The 17,690-nt window shown below is 34.3% G+C and overlaps 2 protein-coding genes across 2 annotated transcripts; one reads left to right on the plus strand and one right to left on the minus strand.

Annotated features, from left to right (window-relative positions):
- The first annotated feature begins 254 nt into the window (after nucleotides 1-254).
- LOC148584632 (uncharacterized) lies at nucleotides 255-2,391 on the plus strand. The gene is made up of 2 exons (XM_088518548.1): nucleotides 255-1,643; nucleotides 2,311-2,391. Exons 1-2 carry the CDS (start codon nucleotides 255-257, stop codon nucleotides 2,389-2,391), a joined length of 1,470 nt encoding a protein of 489 aa, XP_088374674.1.
- Nucleotides 2,392-12,826: 10,435 nt separating this feature from the next.
- LOC132185144 (ARM-repeat/Tetratricopeptide repeat (TPR)-like protein) lies at nucleotides 12,827-15,771 on the minus strand. The gene is made up of 2 exons (XM_059598957.2): nucleotides 13,986-15,771; nucleotides 12,827-12,936 (listed from the first exon to the last, which is right to left on the minus strand). The coding sequence occupies exons 1-2, from the start codon at nucleotides 15,769-15,771 to the stop codon at nucleotides 12,827-12,829; spliced, it is 1,896 nt and encodes a 631-aa protein (XP_059454940.2).
- Nucleotides 15,772-17,690: the final 1,919 nt, after the last annotated feature.

A 17,690-nucleotide genomic window follows, 5' to 3' on the forward strand; every position in this document is an offset into this window, starting at 1 on the left:
AATTTACAGCCCATTAGGAAGTGTTTTGCTAGAACATCCAGCCAACAGAGTTTGGTATTAGAGCTTGGTTCGAAGAAGTGTTTTGGGCAGAAATTTGAAGAGAAAGAAGAGGATAAGTTGAAGGAGAAGCAATGGCCAACACAAGTAGCAACGTGAATTGGAGTAATGTCCAAGTACCAGTTTTCTCTGGTGAAAATTATGATTTCGGGTTTATAAAGATAAAGACCTTGTTTGTCTCTATAAATTTATAGTACATGGTAGAATCAGGATGTGAAATATCTGAATCCACATCAACATTGACTGAAACTCAAAAGAGGGAGTTGAAGGAGAACAAAATCAAGAATGCTGGATCTCTTGGGATGATTCAAAGGGGATTTCATAAACTATTTTTTTCAAGAATTATGGGAGCAACAAGAGCTAAGGAGGCTTGGGATATTCTCCAAGAAGAATTTCAAGGAGATAAAAAGGTAAGAACCATCAAACTCCAAACTCTTAAAAGAGATTTTGAAAATATGAGAATGAAAGAAAATGAAAATGTGAAAGATTCTTCCACTAGATTTTTGAAGTTGGTAAATCAAATGAATGCTTATGGTGAAGATATGATTGATCGTAGAATTGTGAAAAAAATATTGATAAGCTTGCATGAAAAATTTGATCCAATGGTTGCTATAGTTGAAGAAACGAAAGTCCTATCTAGTATAAGTGTCCAAGAGTTGTTGGGTTCATTGAAATCTCATGAGCAAAGGTTGGAACGACACTCCGAAAAGTCAATAGAGAGTGAATTTCAATCTAAACTCTCTGTTAATTCAAAAAATTCTGAAAAGAGAACATTACGTCATGAACAAGGTGAAGGGGACACAACTAGAGGAGGTAGAAGTTTTAGAGCAAGAGGAAAAGGAAGAAGTCCAAGAGGAAGAGGTAGAGACAGCTATGAAAGAAAACCAAGTGTGGAAGGCTCTTCACAAAGATGTAATATTTGCAAGAAGACTAGTTGTGTTGAAAAAGATTGTTGGTTCAAAGGAAAGCCTCAATGTTGTAATTGCAAGAAGTTTGGCCACTTGCAAAAGGATTGTAGATTCTTGAAGAACAATCAACAAGCTAATTTCACCGAGAAGAAAGAAAGTGAATGGAACTTGTTCTATGCATGTCAACATGTTTCCGAAAAGGAAAATGATACATGGTTCTTAGATAGTGGTTGTAGCAATCACATGACACCGGAGAAGGAAATTTTTCTTGACATAGATACCTCATTCCATTCTAAAGTGAAGTTAGGAAATGGTGTTGTAGTAGATGTTAAAGGAAAATGCAATGTTGGAGTTGAAACCAAGATAGGGCTAAATAAAATTTGTGAAGTTTTATTTGTTCCAGAGCTTGATCAAAACTTGCTTAGCATTGGACAACTTATAGAGCATGATTATGTTCTTCATTTTGAAGGTTGTACTTGTACAGTTTATGATGAAGGAAGAGCAAAATTGGTTGTGGCTGAAGTTAAAATAGCTCTAAATAGAAGTTTTTCACTCACTTTCAAATATGCAAAAGACATGGCTTTAAAAGCTGGTGTAATTGATGAATCACGATTGTGGCATAAAAGATTTGGTCACCTGAATTTTCAGAGTCTCAAGCTACTACATCAGAAAAATATGGTGCAAGGGCTTCCTATTATTAGTGGAAAAAAAAAAAAAAAAAAAAATTGTGAAGGTTGTGCTCTTGGGAAGCATCATCGACAACCATTTTCCAAACGAGTAGCATGAAGGGCTAAGAAGATGCTAGAGTTGGTGCATACTGACATTTGTGGGCCTGTGCAAACTCCTTCTCATTCTCAAAACAGGTATTTCATTCTCTTTATTGATGATTATAGTCGCATGATTTGGGTTTATGTCATGAGACAAAAATTTGAAGTATTTAATATCTTTAAAAAGTTTAAATGTCTTGTTGAAAAACAAAGTGGTTGTTTTATTAAAGTCTTGAGAAGTGATAGAGGGAATAAATATACATCAAATCAATTCCATAAATTTTGTGAAGACGAAGGTGTGGAGAGGCAGTTGATAGTCTCTTATACTTCACAACAAAATGGGGTATCTGAGCGGAAGAATCAAAACAGCATGGAGATTGCCAAGTCTATGTTGAGTGAAAAATGATTACCAAAAGCATTTTAGGCTGAAGCTGTATACACAACTATTTATTTGATGAATAGATGTCCAATCAAGGCCGTCTGGGATAAAACACCATTTGAAGCTTGGAGTGAAAGAAAGCCATCAATTAAGCATCTCAAAGTGTTTTGATTGTATTTGCTATGCTCAAATTTCAAAGGAGAAAAGATACAAGCTGGATGAGACAAGTGAGAAGGGTATATTTGTTGCCTATAGCTCAATGTCAAAGGGCTATAGGTAGGGCCGGCCCAATATATTTTGGGGCCTTAGGTGAAACTTTGAAATTGGACTTTACTTTTTGTAATATTTAAAAAATAAATGAATAATATTTATTTTAATATTTTTATTTAAAAATCAGTCTTCTCACTTTTTGGGATGCAAAATTACTGATTAAGTTTTTATATTCAAGATTTTCTAACATCTTTTTTTCAATTGATAATATGGCTAATCCATTTAATATTTCTTGTGACATTGTTGATCTTAGGTAGGATTTTATCAATTTTAATTTTGAAAAACTTCTTTCTGCAGAAGCAGCTATAACATGCATTGTCAATAAAATTTTATAAGCGATACATACATTTGGAAAAGAATCAAGTCTTTTTACATAATTTAATATGTCAATTGGAGCACTTTCTTCTATTTGTAAAATTTATTTTAAAACTTTTAGTTCTGAAAATAAATCTAAACCATCAAAATCATAATCGATATCATGCTTTAGGAAACCTTCTAGATTAAGACATTTATTTTGCAAACCATCATCATCTAGTGATTTTAATTTCTTAAAATTAAATAAAAAATCAAAATTATTTTCGTATATTTGAATTGGGTCAAACCTACTTTGAATTGAAGAAATAACTTGATCTACTATATATAGGTAGTAATCAATTTTAAAAGATTCTTTAGCAGATTATGTTGTCTCGTCATTAGCATTCTCATCAAATTGTTTCTTTCTACGAATTATACGTTTTTCACGAAAAGCATGTTCTATTTCCATTTTAGTTGCAATCTCTTTAGATGAAATTATAGCAGATGTAAATCCAGTTTCTCTATAGTTTTTAAAATAAGAAATAAGACCTTCTAATTGATCTATAGCAACATCAATATGCATGTCTTTCGATTGTAAATTTTTACTAACAGTATTAACAGCAAATAAAATATCATACCAAATAGTCATACTCAATAAGAATTCAAAACTTTCCATCTCATAGGTTGCTAATCAATTAGCTTCACTTTTTGTTTTAGGATCTTCACACTACAAGAAATCTACTCATCAGGGGTGACTTATTAGGGACGACTCCTTAGTCGTTGCTAAAGGTCATATATTAGCGTTGACTTTTTAGAGTTGGCGCTAATGAGTAAGCAAGCATTAGCGTCCACAAAAATGTGGACGCTAATAGTTGACAAAAAAGATAAGTATTAGCGTCAGCTTTACAGTGGATGCTACTACGTCGACGCAAAAAATACTAGCGGGAATTATACCAAAGGCGGGAAAATTATTAGCGGCGACAATATAACTATTAGCGTCCACTATAGTGGACACTGATAGTTTAGTATCAGCGTCCACTCTTAATGGACGCTAATAGTCCTATACAAAAATTAAAAAAAAAAAAAAAAAAAAAAATTAATTGTACTCAATAACGTCCACTTTTAAAGTCGACACTGATGATGGAGCATTAGCGTCCACTTTGTGGACGCTCAAGCTCTTATACAAAAATAAAAATATAAAAAAACAAATTAAACTAAAAGCTCAACAATGTCCACTAAAAGTGGACGCCGTAGATATCGCATTAGCGTCCACTATGACTGTGGACGCTAATAATCGACCATTAGCGTCCACAAAAAGTGGACGCTAATGGTCTTGTAAAAAAAAAAAAAAATTAAAACTACATGATTAACAGTGTCCACACATAGTGGACGCTGATAATATATCAATAGCATCCACTCATAAAGTGGATGCTGAAGACATATTAGCGGACGCTAATGGTCTTGTAAAAAATAAAAATTAAAAATTAAAACTACATGATTAACAACGTCGACACATAGTGGACGCTGATGATTTATCAATAGCGTCCACTTTTATGGTAGACGCTGAAGAGGTGGTATTAGCGTCCACTTTAGTCTTGTAGAAAAATTAAAAAAATAAATAAAAAACAAATAAAGCTGAAGATTATAGATTTAATTGAACATCTAAAAATGATAAAATGTCCTTTATACCCTCAAAACTTTTAGAAATTATAAATTTTCTCTTAATTTGAAACTAAAATTAATTTAAAAAAATGAAAAAAATAAATTAATTTCAATTTATTGTAGTCACGCAACAAACTTGACACAAATTGAAGATTCGATTTAACATCCGATCGATCCTAGTGAATTAGTTCGATTGATCATGATAAAATCAAATGATCGATCAAACTTGATACAAATTGAAGGTTCGATCGAACATCCGGTCGATCCTAATGAATTAATTTGATTGATCGCGATAGGATCAAGTGACAATCAAAATTGAAACAATTGAAATTAGGGTTAATAACTTTTTTGGTACCTCAATTTTCATTTTTTTATTTTTTTCCCCCTGGGTCATGATATAGAGCACGCTGGCGTGCTTCAACAGTGAAGCACGCCAGGCTAATTTTTTTTTTTTTTTTTTTCAAAAAAATTAAAATAATAAAATAATAATAATAATAAAAAATCACGGCCGGCGTGCTTCACTGTTGAAGCACGCCGGGCGTGCTCTATATCTTTACCCTTTCCCTCCTAAGTTTTAAAACGTGATAAATCTAGTACCCAACCTATGGGAAAAGACAAAATCAATACCTCCGTTAGTTTCGTCAGTCCCACTTAACAGAATTTAGTCCCACTTAACGGAATTTTCACGTGTCACTCCCATAATACGCCATGTGTCCTAAAAAGTAAAAATAATTATAAATAAATAAATAAACCTAAAAAAAAAAAAAAAAAAATCACGACTGTTTGGTTGCCGAGAAAACAAGTGAAAGAATATGTTCCAATCTGTAGACCAAAAGCAATAATCACAACCAACTCTGTCCAAAAAAAAAATTAACTTATTAAAACTAGAAATGATACCAAACAAATTCCTATAGGAACATCTGCTGTTTGCCGGATCAAGAAAAGCTCAAATCAACTAACATTTAAGCAATTTTCCCTACACTTTCTCGGCAACCAAACAAACATTCGGAAATTCCTCAAAAACCCTTCGACCATTTTTAATTCCTCAAACATTCAGAAATTCCTCAGAAATTCCTCAAAGTCCTCCGAGGGCGAAGGCAGTACAGCCCCACTCGTTTCCTCAAACCCTTCAACCAATTGATTCATGGTCTCAACGCCGTCGGGGTCCGGGAATTCGAGACCGGACGCGGGTGTCCCAGAGATCGGCGGTGAGGAGTCCATCTTCTAAGTCCCAACTCCAGATCCAAATTTCAGACACTATTACAGAACCCCATAGCTTGGATGATAGATCTCATTGCACCGGAGATGAGCATATAAATCAAAATACACAAAACCCAAAACATTTTTCTTGCAGGACCACACACCAGTATGAACTAAAGACCTAAAGACCAAAAGAGTACGAGAAAGACTTAAAAACTCACGTGGACTTTCAGGTGAAAAATGAGGAATGGGTATGAAGTTTTTTCCTTTTTTGGTTTGAATTAAATGTGTAGTGTTCTTGAGCTGTTCTATCTTCAATTGAGTTTCTGGGTTTTGATTACTGATCTATTGGTTGGGTTTGAGCCTCTTGTAAGTAGTAGCAATGACTCTTCTTCTTCTTCTTCTTCTTCTTCTGTTGTGAGGTGTTCTAGCTGTGTGATAGGCAATTGGGTTTTTCTGTATTTTTTTTCATCTTGTTTGCATTGAGTTAAAGTTCAAAGCTTTGGTATTGGTTCATTTTAAACTTGTAGCAACTTTATTGGTGGGCTTAACAGCTCATTGCAGGCATAGATTTGAAGTAATTGTCAAATTTATAAAAGTGGACTCCCTTGTTTTCTCGGCAACCAGACAGAGGGCTGTTTTTTTTTTTTTTTTAGTTTAGTTTAGTTTAGTTTTTCTTTTTCTTTTTCTTTTTTAATTATTTTTGCTTTGTAGGACACGTGGCGTATTATGGGAGTGACACGTGGAAATTCCGTCAAGTAAGACTGACGAAACTAACGGAGGTATTGATTTTGTCTTTTCTCATAGGTTTGGTACTAGAATTGTCACGTTTTAAAACTTAAGGGGAAAAAAATAAAAAAGTGAAAACTGAGGTACCAAAAAAGTTATTAACCATTGAAATTAAAGGTTCGTTCAAACATCCGTTTGATCCTAGTGCATTTGTTCAATCGATCATGATAGGATCAAATGATCGATCAAACTTGAAACAATTAAAATTGAATGTTTGATCGAAAGTCCGATCAATCATAATGAATTAGTTCGATTGATCGTAATAAGATCAAATGATTGAAACAATTGAAATTGAATGTTTGATCAGACATCCGATTGTGTTGCTCCCCATTTGATAATTTCGGTATATAAGATGTACTAGAAAAATGCCTAGAGTTCTCATATTTAGGAAAATCTATATTATTGTATCTTATTGCACAATTTTCTATTAATAAATCTCTTAATTTTGCATCAATATTTTTCAATTGGCCTAGGTCATAAATATTTGTAATAATAGAGTTAGATACATCAGTAGTGTTGTCATTATCTTTTAATTCTTTTTGATGAATTTCTTGTTCATTTATGAGTTTTTTACCAAAATTATCCTCAATATTTTATTTATTGCTAATAACAAATTTATTTAGAACTCCTCTATGAGATTCAATAAGCTTTTCTACTTTATTTTTTTTTATTTTTTTTTTTAAGTTTTTTATAACCAGATGCATATTTTCTATTTTCTAGTAGGCATGTTTGATTCAAAATATTAACAAATTAAACAAACACAATTTATCAAAAAAAAATATTCTGACTATAATAAAATGAATTATAAAAATAGAGCAATAGAACCTGATTTGTCGAAGGAATAATGGAACAAATTGATCAAGAGGGCCTGAGCTGAGCGAGAAAAAAATTTGAGAGCACCGAAGAATGAAGATGAAGGTTTTGGTTTTGCAGACTGTATGTAATGAATTTGAAGACTTTCGTCTAGTATAACACTATTTTAACATATCAACCATCATTATTATCTCTACTCTCTAGAGTGATGGTCTAGAGAGTAGAGTGTGCTTGACTGCTTGTGACACAAGCCTCGTGTCCATTGGAGACGTGAAGTCTTGTCACAGGTTTCCTTCCATGTGTTGTGTGTGAGTGCTTGAGTGGGTTTGTCATAATTAATATATATATATATATATATATATTTTAAATTGTTATTTGTTAAGAGACTTGAGTGCCTAAGTGGCTGTCATAATTTTTTTTTTAATTGTTATTATTTTATCATGATTCTTATTAAATTGGGACCTTATTACATTGCGGTTTTTTTAAATTACTTATTTACCATGATTAGAGGCCTTAAATTTTAATTAAAAAAAAAAAAAATTTAGGTCTTATTAAAATTTTTTTTTGGGCCTTATTAAATTGGAGGCCCTAGGCGAATGCCTAAGTCGCCTAGCCTTTGGGCAGGCCCTGGCTATAAGCTGTACAACTTGAAAACCAACAAAGTAATCATCAGCCGAGATGTCTTATTTGATGAGAAAACTAAATGAAATTGGAAGCAAGGCCAAGTTGAAGAACAATTGATTCTGGTGACTGTTTTATAGCAAAGTCTAACTCAAGGAAGTGCAAGCAATGATGATAGCACTCACCCATCATGAAGTTTGACTCCATCACCAAGCTCGCCATCATCTCCAAGCTCAAGATCAACTTCTCCAAGTTCAAGTCCAATGAGATTGAGGAATTTGGATGATATCTATGCAAGGTGTAACTTTTGTGTTGTTGAACCTGAAAACTTTGAAGAATCAATAAAAGAAGAGAGTTGAAGAAAAGCTATGGAAGATGAAATTGAAGTTAGTGAGAAAAATAGAACATGGAAGTTTGTTGATAGGCCTCAAGACAAAGAAATCATTGGTGTGAAATGAATTTACAAAGTGAAGTGCGATGTAGATGGGTCGGTTCAAAGAAACAAAGAAAGGCTAGTTGCAAAAGGATACTCACAGCAAGCTGGAGTTGATTTTCATGAAACTTTTACTCCGGTAACTCGCTTGGATACAGTGAGAGCTCTAACTTCTTTAGCAGCTCAAAAGGGTTAGTTATTGTACCAACTTGATGTCAAATCAGCATTCTTGAATGGAGAATTGAAAGAGGAGGTGTATATTGAACAACCTCAAGGATTTGTCACCCAAGTTGAAAAAGAGAAAGTGTATAAGCTAAGATAAGCTTTGTATGGGGTAAAACAAGCTCCTAGAGCATGGTATGGCCATATTGACAATTACTTTAACGAGAGTGGTTTCAAAAGGAGCAAGAGTGAGCCAACCTTATATGTAAAACATCAAGATAATGTTGATTTGCTTATTGTTGCATTATGTGTTGATGATTTGATATTAACTGGAAGCAATACTAAAATGGTTGAAGAATTCAAGAAAGATATGGTGAACAAGTATGAGATGAGTGATATAGGGCTGCTACATTACTTTCTTGGCATTGAGGTGTATCAAGACAGAGAAGAGGTGTTCATTTCACAAAGAATGTATGCTGAAAAAATTGTGAGAAAATTCATAATGGTTGGTTGCAAACCAATGGCTACACCCCTTGCAATAAATGAAAAATTAAATAAGGAATATGGAGGGAAAAATGTGGATGCTACTTTTTATAGAAGTTTGGTTGGAAACTTGCTATATCTCACTACTACAAGGCCTGATATTATGTTTGCAGCAACTTTTCTATCAAGGTTCATGCATTCTCCAAGCCATTTTCATTTTGCAGCAGCAAAAAGAGTGCTTAGATACATTCAAGGCACCACAAGTTATAGAATAAGGTATTGCAGAAATTCCACGGTGAAATTGCTTGGCTTTTGTGATAGTGATTGGGGTGGCTGTATTGATGATATGAAAAGCACCTCAGGTTGTGCTTTTTCACTTAGATCAAGTATGTTTTCTTAGTCCGCAAAGAAGCAACAATCGGTTGTTCAATCTTCAGCAAAAGCTGAATATGTTTCAGTAGCATTAGCTACATCTCAAGCAATTTGGTTGAAAAGAATACTTGAAGATATTGGTGAGAAGCAAGAAGGGGCTGTACACTTGCTTTGTGATAACAAATCAGCCATAGCAATGGCAAAGAATCAAGTTTATCATAGTAGGACCAGACACATTGCAATTAAGCATCACTTCATCAGAGAAGCAATTGAAGAAGGTGAAGTGGAGTTGAAATTCTACAGGTCAGAGGAACAGGTAGCTGACATTTTCACCAAAACACTATGAAATGAGAAATTCCAGCAACTCCAAGAAGCATTGGGAGTTCAAGAACAACACATTAAGGGGGAGAATGTTACAAATTATTGTGCCATTCTAGTTAAATGTTTACTTTGGTTGTGTTTCACTAAACTCTAGTTTGCAATAGGTGATTATGTGTGTGAATGGTGAAGCCAGTGTGTGTGGTTCTAGAACCTACCTTTGTAAAAGTGTGTGTACTTGACTTTTGTACTTGGCAGCAGCTCGAAAGTAGATGTGTAATGAATGAAGAATATGCAGAAAAAATGAGAAGAGAACCAAGAGACATCTAGAATCTCTCTTCAGAAAAATTGCTCTTCCTCACCCTTGTTTTTTCCCTTGCCTTTACTCATTTTCTGCAGAAATTTTGCAGCAGTTTTTTCTCTCTTATTTCTTGTGTTTCCCTTGTCTAATTTACTACCCATTGAGAAGTGTTTTGCTGGAACATCCAGCCAACAAAGGTCCTCGTCGTGGGTGGCAAAGATAAGGGATTCAAGGTCATCGGTTCGGAGCTAGTACCTGAGCATTAAAGGGCAGATGTTGAGGATGGACTCCATAGGTATTTTGGAAGAAAAAAGAAAAAAAAAAAACACAACTTACTCTTAAAGGAATAGTCATTCTCATGGAAATGTTATTCCTAGTAATAATGTGCAACCAAACAAAGGAATGACTATTCCATAGAAATAGCTATTATATTCCAGTGATCTATTATGCGTATCAAATGTGCCATTAATATTAGGGATGATAAATTGTTATCACTAATGTGTCAATCCTAATAGTAAGGCTGGAAATTATTTCAAACAAAAAAAATTACAAAAAGGTATTAATGATAAAATTGTTGTTGCAAATAACAATTTATATTAATAAATAATAGGTATACAAGGTTACCAAAAATTCACAACATACCTTAACTATAATCCTCCTATAATTAATACACATATTTCTTCCTAAGAGGTAGCTCAATTGGGCTGGGGCATACTTAATGAAGGGAAGATTACTAGTTCGAATCCCCCTCCCCCCTCTTGTGTGGACATGTCCAAAAAAATACACATATTTTAGTAAAAAAACATGGGACAATGATGGGAACCTCTTATTTAACCTCTCACATGTTTTAATTCATTATTAAAGATAGCACATTTTAAATAATTTAAAAAGAATCTCTCTTTATAATTTATTCATTTTAAAAATGTGCGACCTTCGAATGATTGAAGTTGGATTCGAACTATTGTCCTCAAACCTTCTATTTGTCCATACATTTGTGTTTTTTTTTAAATAACACTTATTGAAAACCCTAGTTGCGATGGTTTTCCTATTTAAAAGTAATGATGCGGTCTAAGACCCACTTTGCCTCTATTACTGAAACCTGATACCTAAAGAGAGAGAGAGAGAGAGGAGACATAAAGAATGCTACTCTTGACGGTTGGTCTCTCTAAAACTTGAAAATCTTCTACCAAATCATACAACATGCATGTGTACTCTAAATGAAAGGTGCAATGGAACATGACTTGGAACCTACAAGATAAACCAACAATATTGACCTAATGCAAATGCACTCACCATGTACCTTATGCCAAAAATGTGGTAAACAACCCAAACTCTAACTGAAAAAACATTTTCAACCCCGAGTCATTATCAACATTAACAAACAAATAATGAATAAGCCAATTACCACAAAGATAAATGCCAAAATCAAAGTAAGTATAAAATAAAATTTATATAGAGATTTTAACAAAGTACTGAAAACATTTTAAAAACTCTTCAAAACTAAAACCACTATGAGGGCCAACCAATACCAAAGGAATCCACAATGAAAGACTTGTGTTACAATGAGTCAACTCACAAAATTTTTGTAAACATTGACTCAGCTTGCAACCGCAACACTCAAACTCGAGTTGTCTTGTTTCAACAAGATCTTCAAACCCTCGATTTTAGCATCAAAATTTCATCAATCGACTCAATCTTAAACTTAAACCTCAACTTGTTTTTACATTGAATTTGTCAACACTAAAATCTAATACTTTACTAATATAATAAGAAAAGGCAAGCCAAAGCCTACTCCTAACAAGTTGCTAGATCAAAGTAGAACATCCTTCAGCCACCCGCCAGCAATAGAAGGGGTTTGATTCTTATTACGTACACGTGATGTGATGAAAATGACTAATTCAACGAGATATATATATGTTGCATGCATAAAGATTCAAAAAGATATCATAGTCATGGATACCATCTCCATGGAATTGGGTTCAATCTTTGAAGATGTCTTCCTCAGTTGCTTTCATGGCTTTAGGGTTAAAAGAGAGATAAATCTTTTTTACTTTTGTACAAAATAAGTTGGGGGAGAGGTTGATTATAATTAGGTAATTTGAGCAGACATTTTAGGTTGTAAAGATAACATCAACAATCAGAGCCATCCGGTTTTAATTAGTTTTTTGCACTTTTTAAACTTTTTAACTTTAATTAATAGGTGAGATATACATGGATTAGAATTTATCCATATCTATGTAGGGTCTTGAATGATTGTAAATGAAGTATATAAGGTTATATATATGTATTAATTGCTGACCGGAAAAGATCGAGAAAAGAAAAATCAAATTGCAGCTACCTCCATCTCCCATATTTTTCTTCTATATGTATTATCTGCATAAAAGTACCATAATGTTCTTTGTTTTGTAAAATTTGTTTGTTTTGGTTTTCTTAGTTGCTCTTACATGTTCTACACGTATTGAAGTACTCAAAGAGCATGTGTTGTAAGTAGGGAAGACCTAATTCCCTCAATTTGGGATAAGTAAATCATAAAAGCTCTTTTTTTTTTTCCACAAACTTCTTAGGTGCCAGCCATAAAAATGACCTTTAGTAAAAGTTTCCAAGATCATAATGCATGTTTCATTGAATTTAAACGAGAAAAGGGCCAAGCCAGAAAGTCAAGTTATGAAAGGTACACCTTTTTCCTGTTTTTAACTATCTTCTTATAATTCTTTATCCGAAACCCTTTTTATTCAATATGGTAAAGTGGTCATCCACCAACCACACTTGCATGCACATATGATACTCAAGCCAGTTCAAAAACACCACTCATTCCGAAATTTGCTAATCTGTGCAAAGCTACAGTTCTCCTGCTCAGATCGTCCGAAATTGTAAATTTTGGAAACTTTTACAAGCATTTACGATCTTCTAAGCACTTTTCAAAATTTTACATCAGATGTGATGAATCTGATGCCCCTCACTGTATCTTTGCTCCAACATATAGCCAGCCAACTGGGCTTACATTGATCGAGGTCCAGCAGCTTTCTTTGATCTCCTTCTAGCCCTCTTCACTTTTCTCCTCCTCACTTCTTTTACGAGCAAAGGTTCTTCTATAATGGTGGACAGACCTGAAAAAGTTGCTATCAAAAGTGATTGACAATTTGCAAATATATCTAACCCTTAAAAGTTGCACAAACTGGAAAAAGGGTACCAAAATCCATTTGAAATTCAAATTATAATTCCAGTGACTTTGAACTATATTTATTGTCAAAATATATATCCTGACATTTGTCTTATTTGTCTGACTGATTTATTTTCTTGTCTAGGTTGATTATATTTCCTTATATAAATTAATTTTAGAGGTAACTTCACTTTATGAGGAAGGCAAGGCTTACAAACAAATTTTACAGAAAAACTTTTACAAACTGATTTAGCACAACATGATTGGATATAAGATAAGTTCAAATTTTTGAAAAACCTGATCATATTGTGTCATATCAGTTTGAAAAAGTTTTTCTGTAAAATTTGTTTGTAAGCCTACCACTCCTTGTTTTTAATTTGGAATTAATGGTAAATTTGAAATTTTATAAAAAAAAAAAAGTCAGGGGTATAAACGTCATTGTCTCACTTTTAACGTTTAAAATCCATTCTCAAATCCCTAATTGGTAATTCATAGGTATAAAGTGAGAGGAGTGCTAGGCTTACAAACAAATTTTACAGAATTATCAAGCGATTTGAGAAGGGATTTTAAATGTTAAAAGTAAGACAATAACGTTTATATCCCTGACTTTTTTTATAAAATTCCAAATTTACCCTTAATTCCAAATTAAAAAATAAAAAGAAAAATAAAGTTAGAAAAAACCAGGGATATTTTGGCCTTTTTATGGATAAATCAGGGAAGTTAACGGCTAAATCTGATAGAGGGGTTCAAGTTGACTGCAATTGAAAGTTCAGGAGTCCAAATTGAGAGGTTTTGAAGTTTTAAGGACTTCTCATATTGCGCGATAATTCAAAAGTCTAAAGTGCAGTTTTCCCTTAATTTTATCATGTAATATTTTCTCTTAATTCTTTGATTATATTTCATACGTACACAGTTTAGAACACACCCAAATTAATACAGTTATTTTAATATGGTAACATATATTCTGACATTAGGAAAGACAGAACTGAAACTTACCAGATACAAAATCTTTGTTCTCCATCATCTTCCTCATCATTTCACCATGTTGTTGCTCACCATTGATGTTGGTAACACTAATATAGTCACCGCCGTCAGATTCTTGTTCTGTTCCCACTTGACCGCTGATTCTTGTCTTTGACTGGGCGTTGGCGAATAGCCAAGTGGCGTCCATCTGTTTGCTGATCATACGAGCCGCGTAGTACGGGATCTTCACGCGCTTTGTGTTCCCAGACTTCACGCAGCCGTTGATGAACATTATGCAATCCATCAAGCTCTCTTTGGCCAACCCTTTCATGTCATAAGCTTGTGATCTTCTCCAAAGACTCTTACTGTGGGAATTTGCAGGCGTGGAGAGGCAGAGAGCTCGAGTTGAGTCACTAATGGCAGAATCCGCATCCCTAAGCAGCAAATGACACTGAGCTCTATTACTATGCAACACCATTCTCTCTTTTCTAAACTTCAAAGGGCACAAATCTAATGCTTCAGAATACTTCTCTAGAGCTTCTTCAATCTCTCCCAACCAAAACATATGGTTTGCTTGTTGTTTTATCAAACCTATTATAACCCTTCTCTCTTCAACCTTTTCTTCACACATAAGTTTCTCCTTCCTCCTCCTCTCTACTTTCAAATTCCATAAATCTTGCAAGGCTTTTTCAACTTTGTGGTTTTTGAACAACAATTTGCATTTTTTGTGGTCTAAAAGAAGGAGTTTTGTGATTGCTTCACCTATGTTTGATCTATCTCCAAGGCTTCCAAGTTCAACCAAATCCATAAGAAACAATGAAATTACCTCAAAAACTTTGTACCTTGTGGAATGGTCTTTGAGAAGCAATAAAAGACAGTCGATTCCCATATACTGCCAATCATCAGAAGATCTCGAGAGATTGCAGAGAGTGTCTATGATTTGTTTTGATTCAGCAATGCTTTTTCTTCCATATTTACTGTAACACAAGATTCTAATAAGGCCAGCCCCAGCAGGAGACGCGTGATTCACCAATCCCCCCCACATATCACACAAATTTGTCAAGAAATCTTGCCTGCAAATGAGATTCAAACACTTTTGTTTGCATGCAAAACAATTTAGAAGATAAAGAGACCAGCATTGAAGCTGGCTAGCCCATTCTTCAGCCTTCCGATCCTCCATCTCCGAATCTCCGATGCCTCGTGTCAGCAAATCACAATGATACTTCAATTTCACATTCATGTTCTTCACTCCTACAAAGTTGAAGTAGACAACATCAAGACAAGTAGAAGCAAGTGTCATGGCTAAACCAACAACTTCTTCTTCATAAACCGCTACTGCTTCAAACGTTTTCTCATAGCTAGCGAGGTGTCCGAGCGCTCGAACCGCAACCCTTTGCTCAACCCAGCTGATCTTTCCTCTCAAGAGCTCCATTAATGGCGGTATGACACCTGATTTCGCTGCCATTTCTGCAAACTCCACCTTGTTCATGGTGTAGGAGCCAATCACATGAGCAGCATAATAGGGTATGTATATGTTTTGGCCCCTGAGAAGCCAATTTCTATCATTAATACCCCTGTCGATTAAATTTGCCATGCACTCGAAGATGCCGAGGGAAGGGAACTCAGGATCATCAGGCTGAGTCATTGCCATATGCCATAGACCGCTGAGCACCAAGACATGTTGCTTGTTGTCTGTGAGGGGCATTTCCTTGAAGCATTTTTCCATTCCCACTCTCCTGAGTGAGGAGTCTTTCTCTTCCAGGCTGCAAAAGAAACAAGATGGGTTGGTGCAAGTCTTCTTTTTCTTGAGGGAATCCATGGTGTTGAGAGAGAAAGATTGAGTTGGGTGTGTTGGATTTGGTCAGTTTGTGTAATAAAAGATTCAGTAGAGAAAGGAAAGTTTTGGAAAGTAAGTGGAGTACTGCAGCCGAAGAAAAAGTAGGGTTTTATAATCTAAAACTTTTGACACAACTTCCATATTTGAAATTCTGCTCTTCCTGCAAGGGGATGAAAGGGTGAAATTATTCCACTTCTGACTCATTTTGTACTTTCTGCATTTTTTTTACGTGCTTGAGATGAAGGACCAATAGTCACGAGGGCCTCGAATTTGAATGAGGATTTCTCGCTACTTCACTTCACTTTTTTCTTTTTTTGATTGAGCAATTCATGCGTGTAAAGGTAGGTGTAACGACTAATTAGTAATTAACCCTACAATGTTAACGTTCAGTTTTGCACAGTGAGTAATTAAAGTGAGATTTAGTACTACTTATTAATCACCCTTATAATCTTACTTAGCGTGGATAATTCATATTCCCAACGTAAGATTAACTTTTTGAGATCTCATATTCTCTCTTCGAATCCTTGACATCTTAGTCATCAGAACCCCTACCATGCAGTGGCTTAGCGCCACATGGTATATGTTACTAAGTTTCTCTAATATTATTTGTAACAAACAAAGAAGCGTGTCTCGTCTGTGCTAGCATTCTAGAAACCGCTAGTAGTTGCAATTGAAACTTCTTAGAATCACTTATAAGTTTAAATGTTTCACCTAGTAAAGAACTAATGTGTAACTTAGCACTCATAAGTACCTTTATAATCCATTCACTCAATATGGATAATTTATATGCTCAGTGTGATATTAATTAACTTTTTGAGGTACCAAAAAAAGGGTTTAGTACTTTAGCATTACAAGCAAACAGAAGGGCACTTAAAACTTGTTTGGGATTGCGTTTGAGAAATAAGGTTTTTAAGTTAAAAAACCTTTTTTTTTTTCAAAAGCTATATTTTTAAGCTTTTGCCAAAAATGCGTTTTGACCATTTTTAGGCTTTTTGAACCCTTAAAAACGCTTTTAATTTTTTAACAAACGAATACTTTTTTTTTTTTTTTTTCAAATAAACTTTTTGAGTGTTAAAATTACTTTTAAACTCCTCAAACGCAATCCCAAACAGACCCTTAATTAGATAGCACAAGAGGAACAAACCAATATCTTCCTGCCTAGCCTGTCCTGGTTGAATTTGTTACATCCACCATATATATAAGTATAACCTAGTTTTAGGTTACATTTTAAGCTGCAATGTTGAACATGGTAGTACTGCATGCATAAGCAGCACTTGGGAACAGCTTTTTTATGTCTTCCAATATATAAGATAAATGATCGAAGTGGCAGTGGATGATGCCAAAGATTTGAGTCCCTCTAAATGTGTAAACGAATTTACCAAAGACACAAAACCTAGATGATATTCAGCGACTGCTACTTAGAAAATATGTGTTTCTGCCCAGATTGCTTCACAGGCTGGTTGTGATTTAATTTACTAAAATATTTAATTTTTATACACTACTTAGCATGGTGCTTCCCACATCAGAAAGCAAGTGGTCCTCACCTTTCACATTCGTCTTCCATCCTCAAATCACTTTTCCACTTTCCTTCTATTTTCCTCACTCTCGTTATTCTGTCTCTTCTCTCTCATACAAGTGCGTTTTTATTTGACAAAGGGATCACGTAATTAGGAAAAGATATAAAATAAAATAAAAAATCTTTGAACCTCCCAAAACTCACAGACAAAAATTAACTCATGTCGAAACAAAAATTTCCAGATATCTATGTACAATTGTCATCATGTTGTCTTCTTTAAATTGTCGTCCTAAGTTTCTTTGTCAACACCTCTAATGCTACTCCTACACCTCTCTAGATGCTTATTTAAACAGTAACTTCTCCGGAAAAGCTATGAACTAAAATT

Source organism: Corylus avellana, chromosome 7 (genome assembly GCF_965113065.1).
Source record: "Corylus avellana chromosome 7, dhCorAvel1.hap1.2, whole genome shotgun sequence".
Lineage (NCBI taxonomy): Eukaryota > Viridiplantae > Streptophyta > Magnoliopsida > Fagales > Betulaceae > Corylus > Corylus avellana.

Coding starts and splice junctions, on each gene's coding strand:
- LOC148584632 (XM_088518548.1), top strand. CDS start 255: ATGGTAGAATCAGGATGTGAAATATCTGAATCCACATCAACATTGACT. Junction 1,644..2,310: donor TACTACATCAGAAAAATATG/GTGCAAGGGCTT, acceptor CAAATTTCAAAG/GAGAAAAGATACAAGCTGGA.
- LOC132185144 (XM_059598957.2), bottom strand. CDS start 15,771: ATGGATTCCCTCAAGAAAAAGAAGACTTGCACCAACCCATCTTGTTTC. Junction 12,937..13,985: donor GAACAAAGATTTTGTATCTG/GTAAGTTTCAGT, acceptor CAACTTTTTCAG/GTCTGTCCACCATTATAGAA.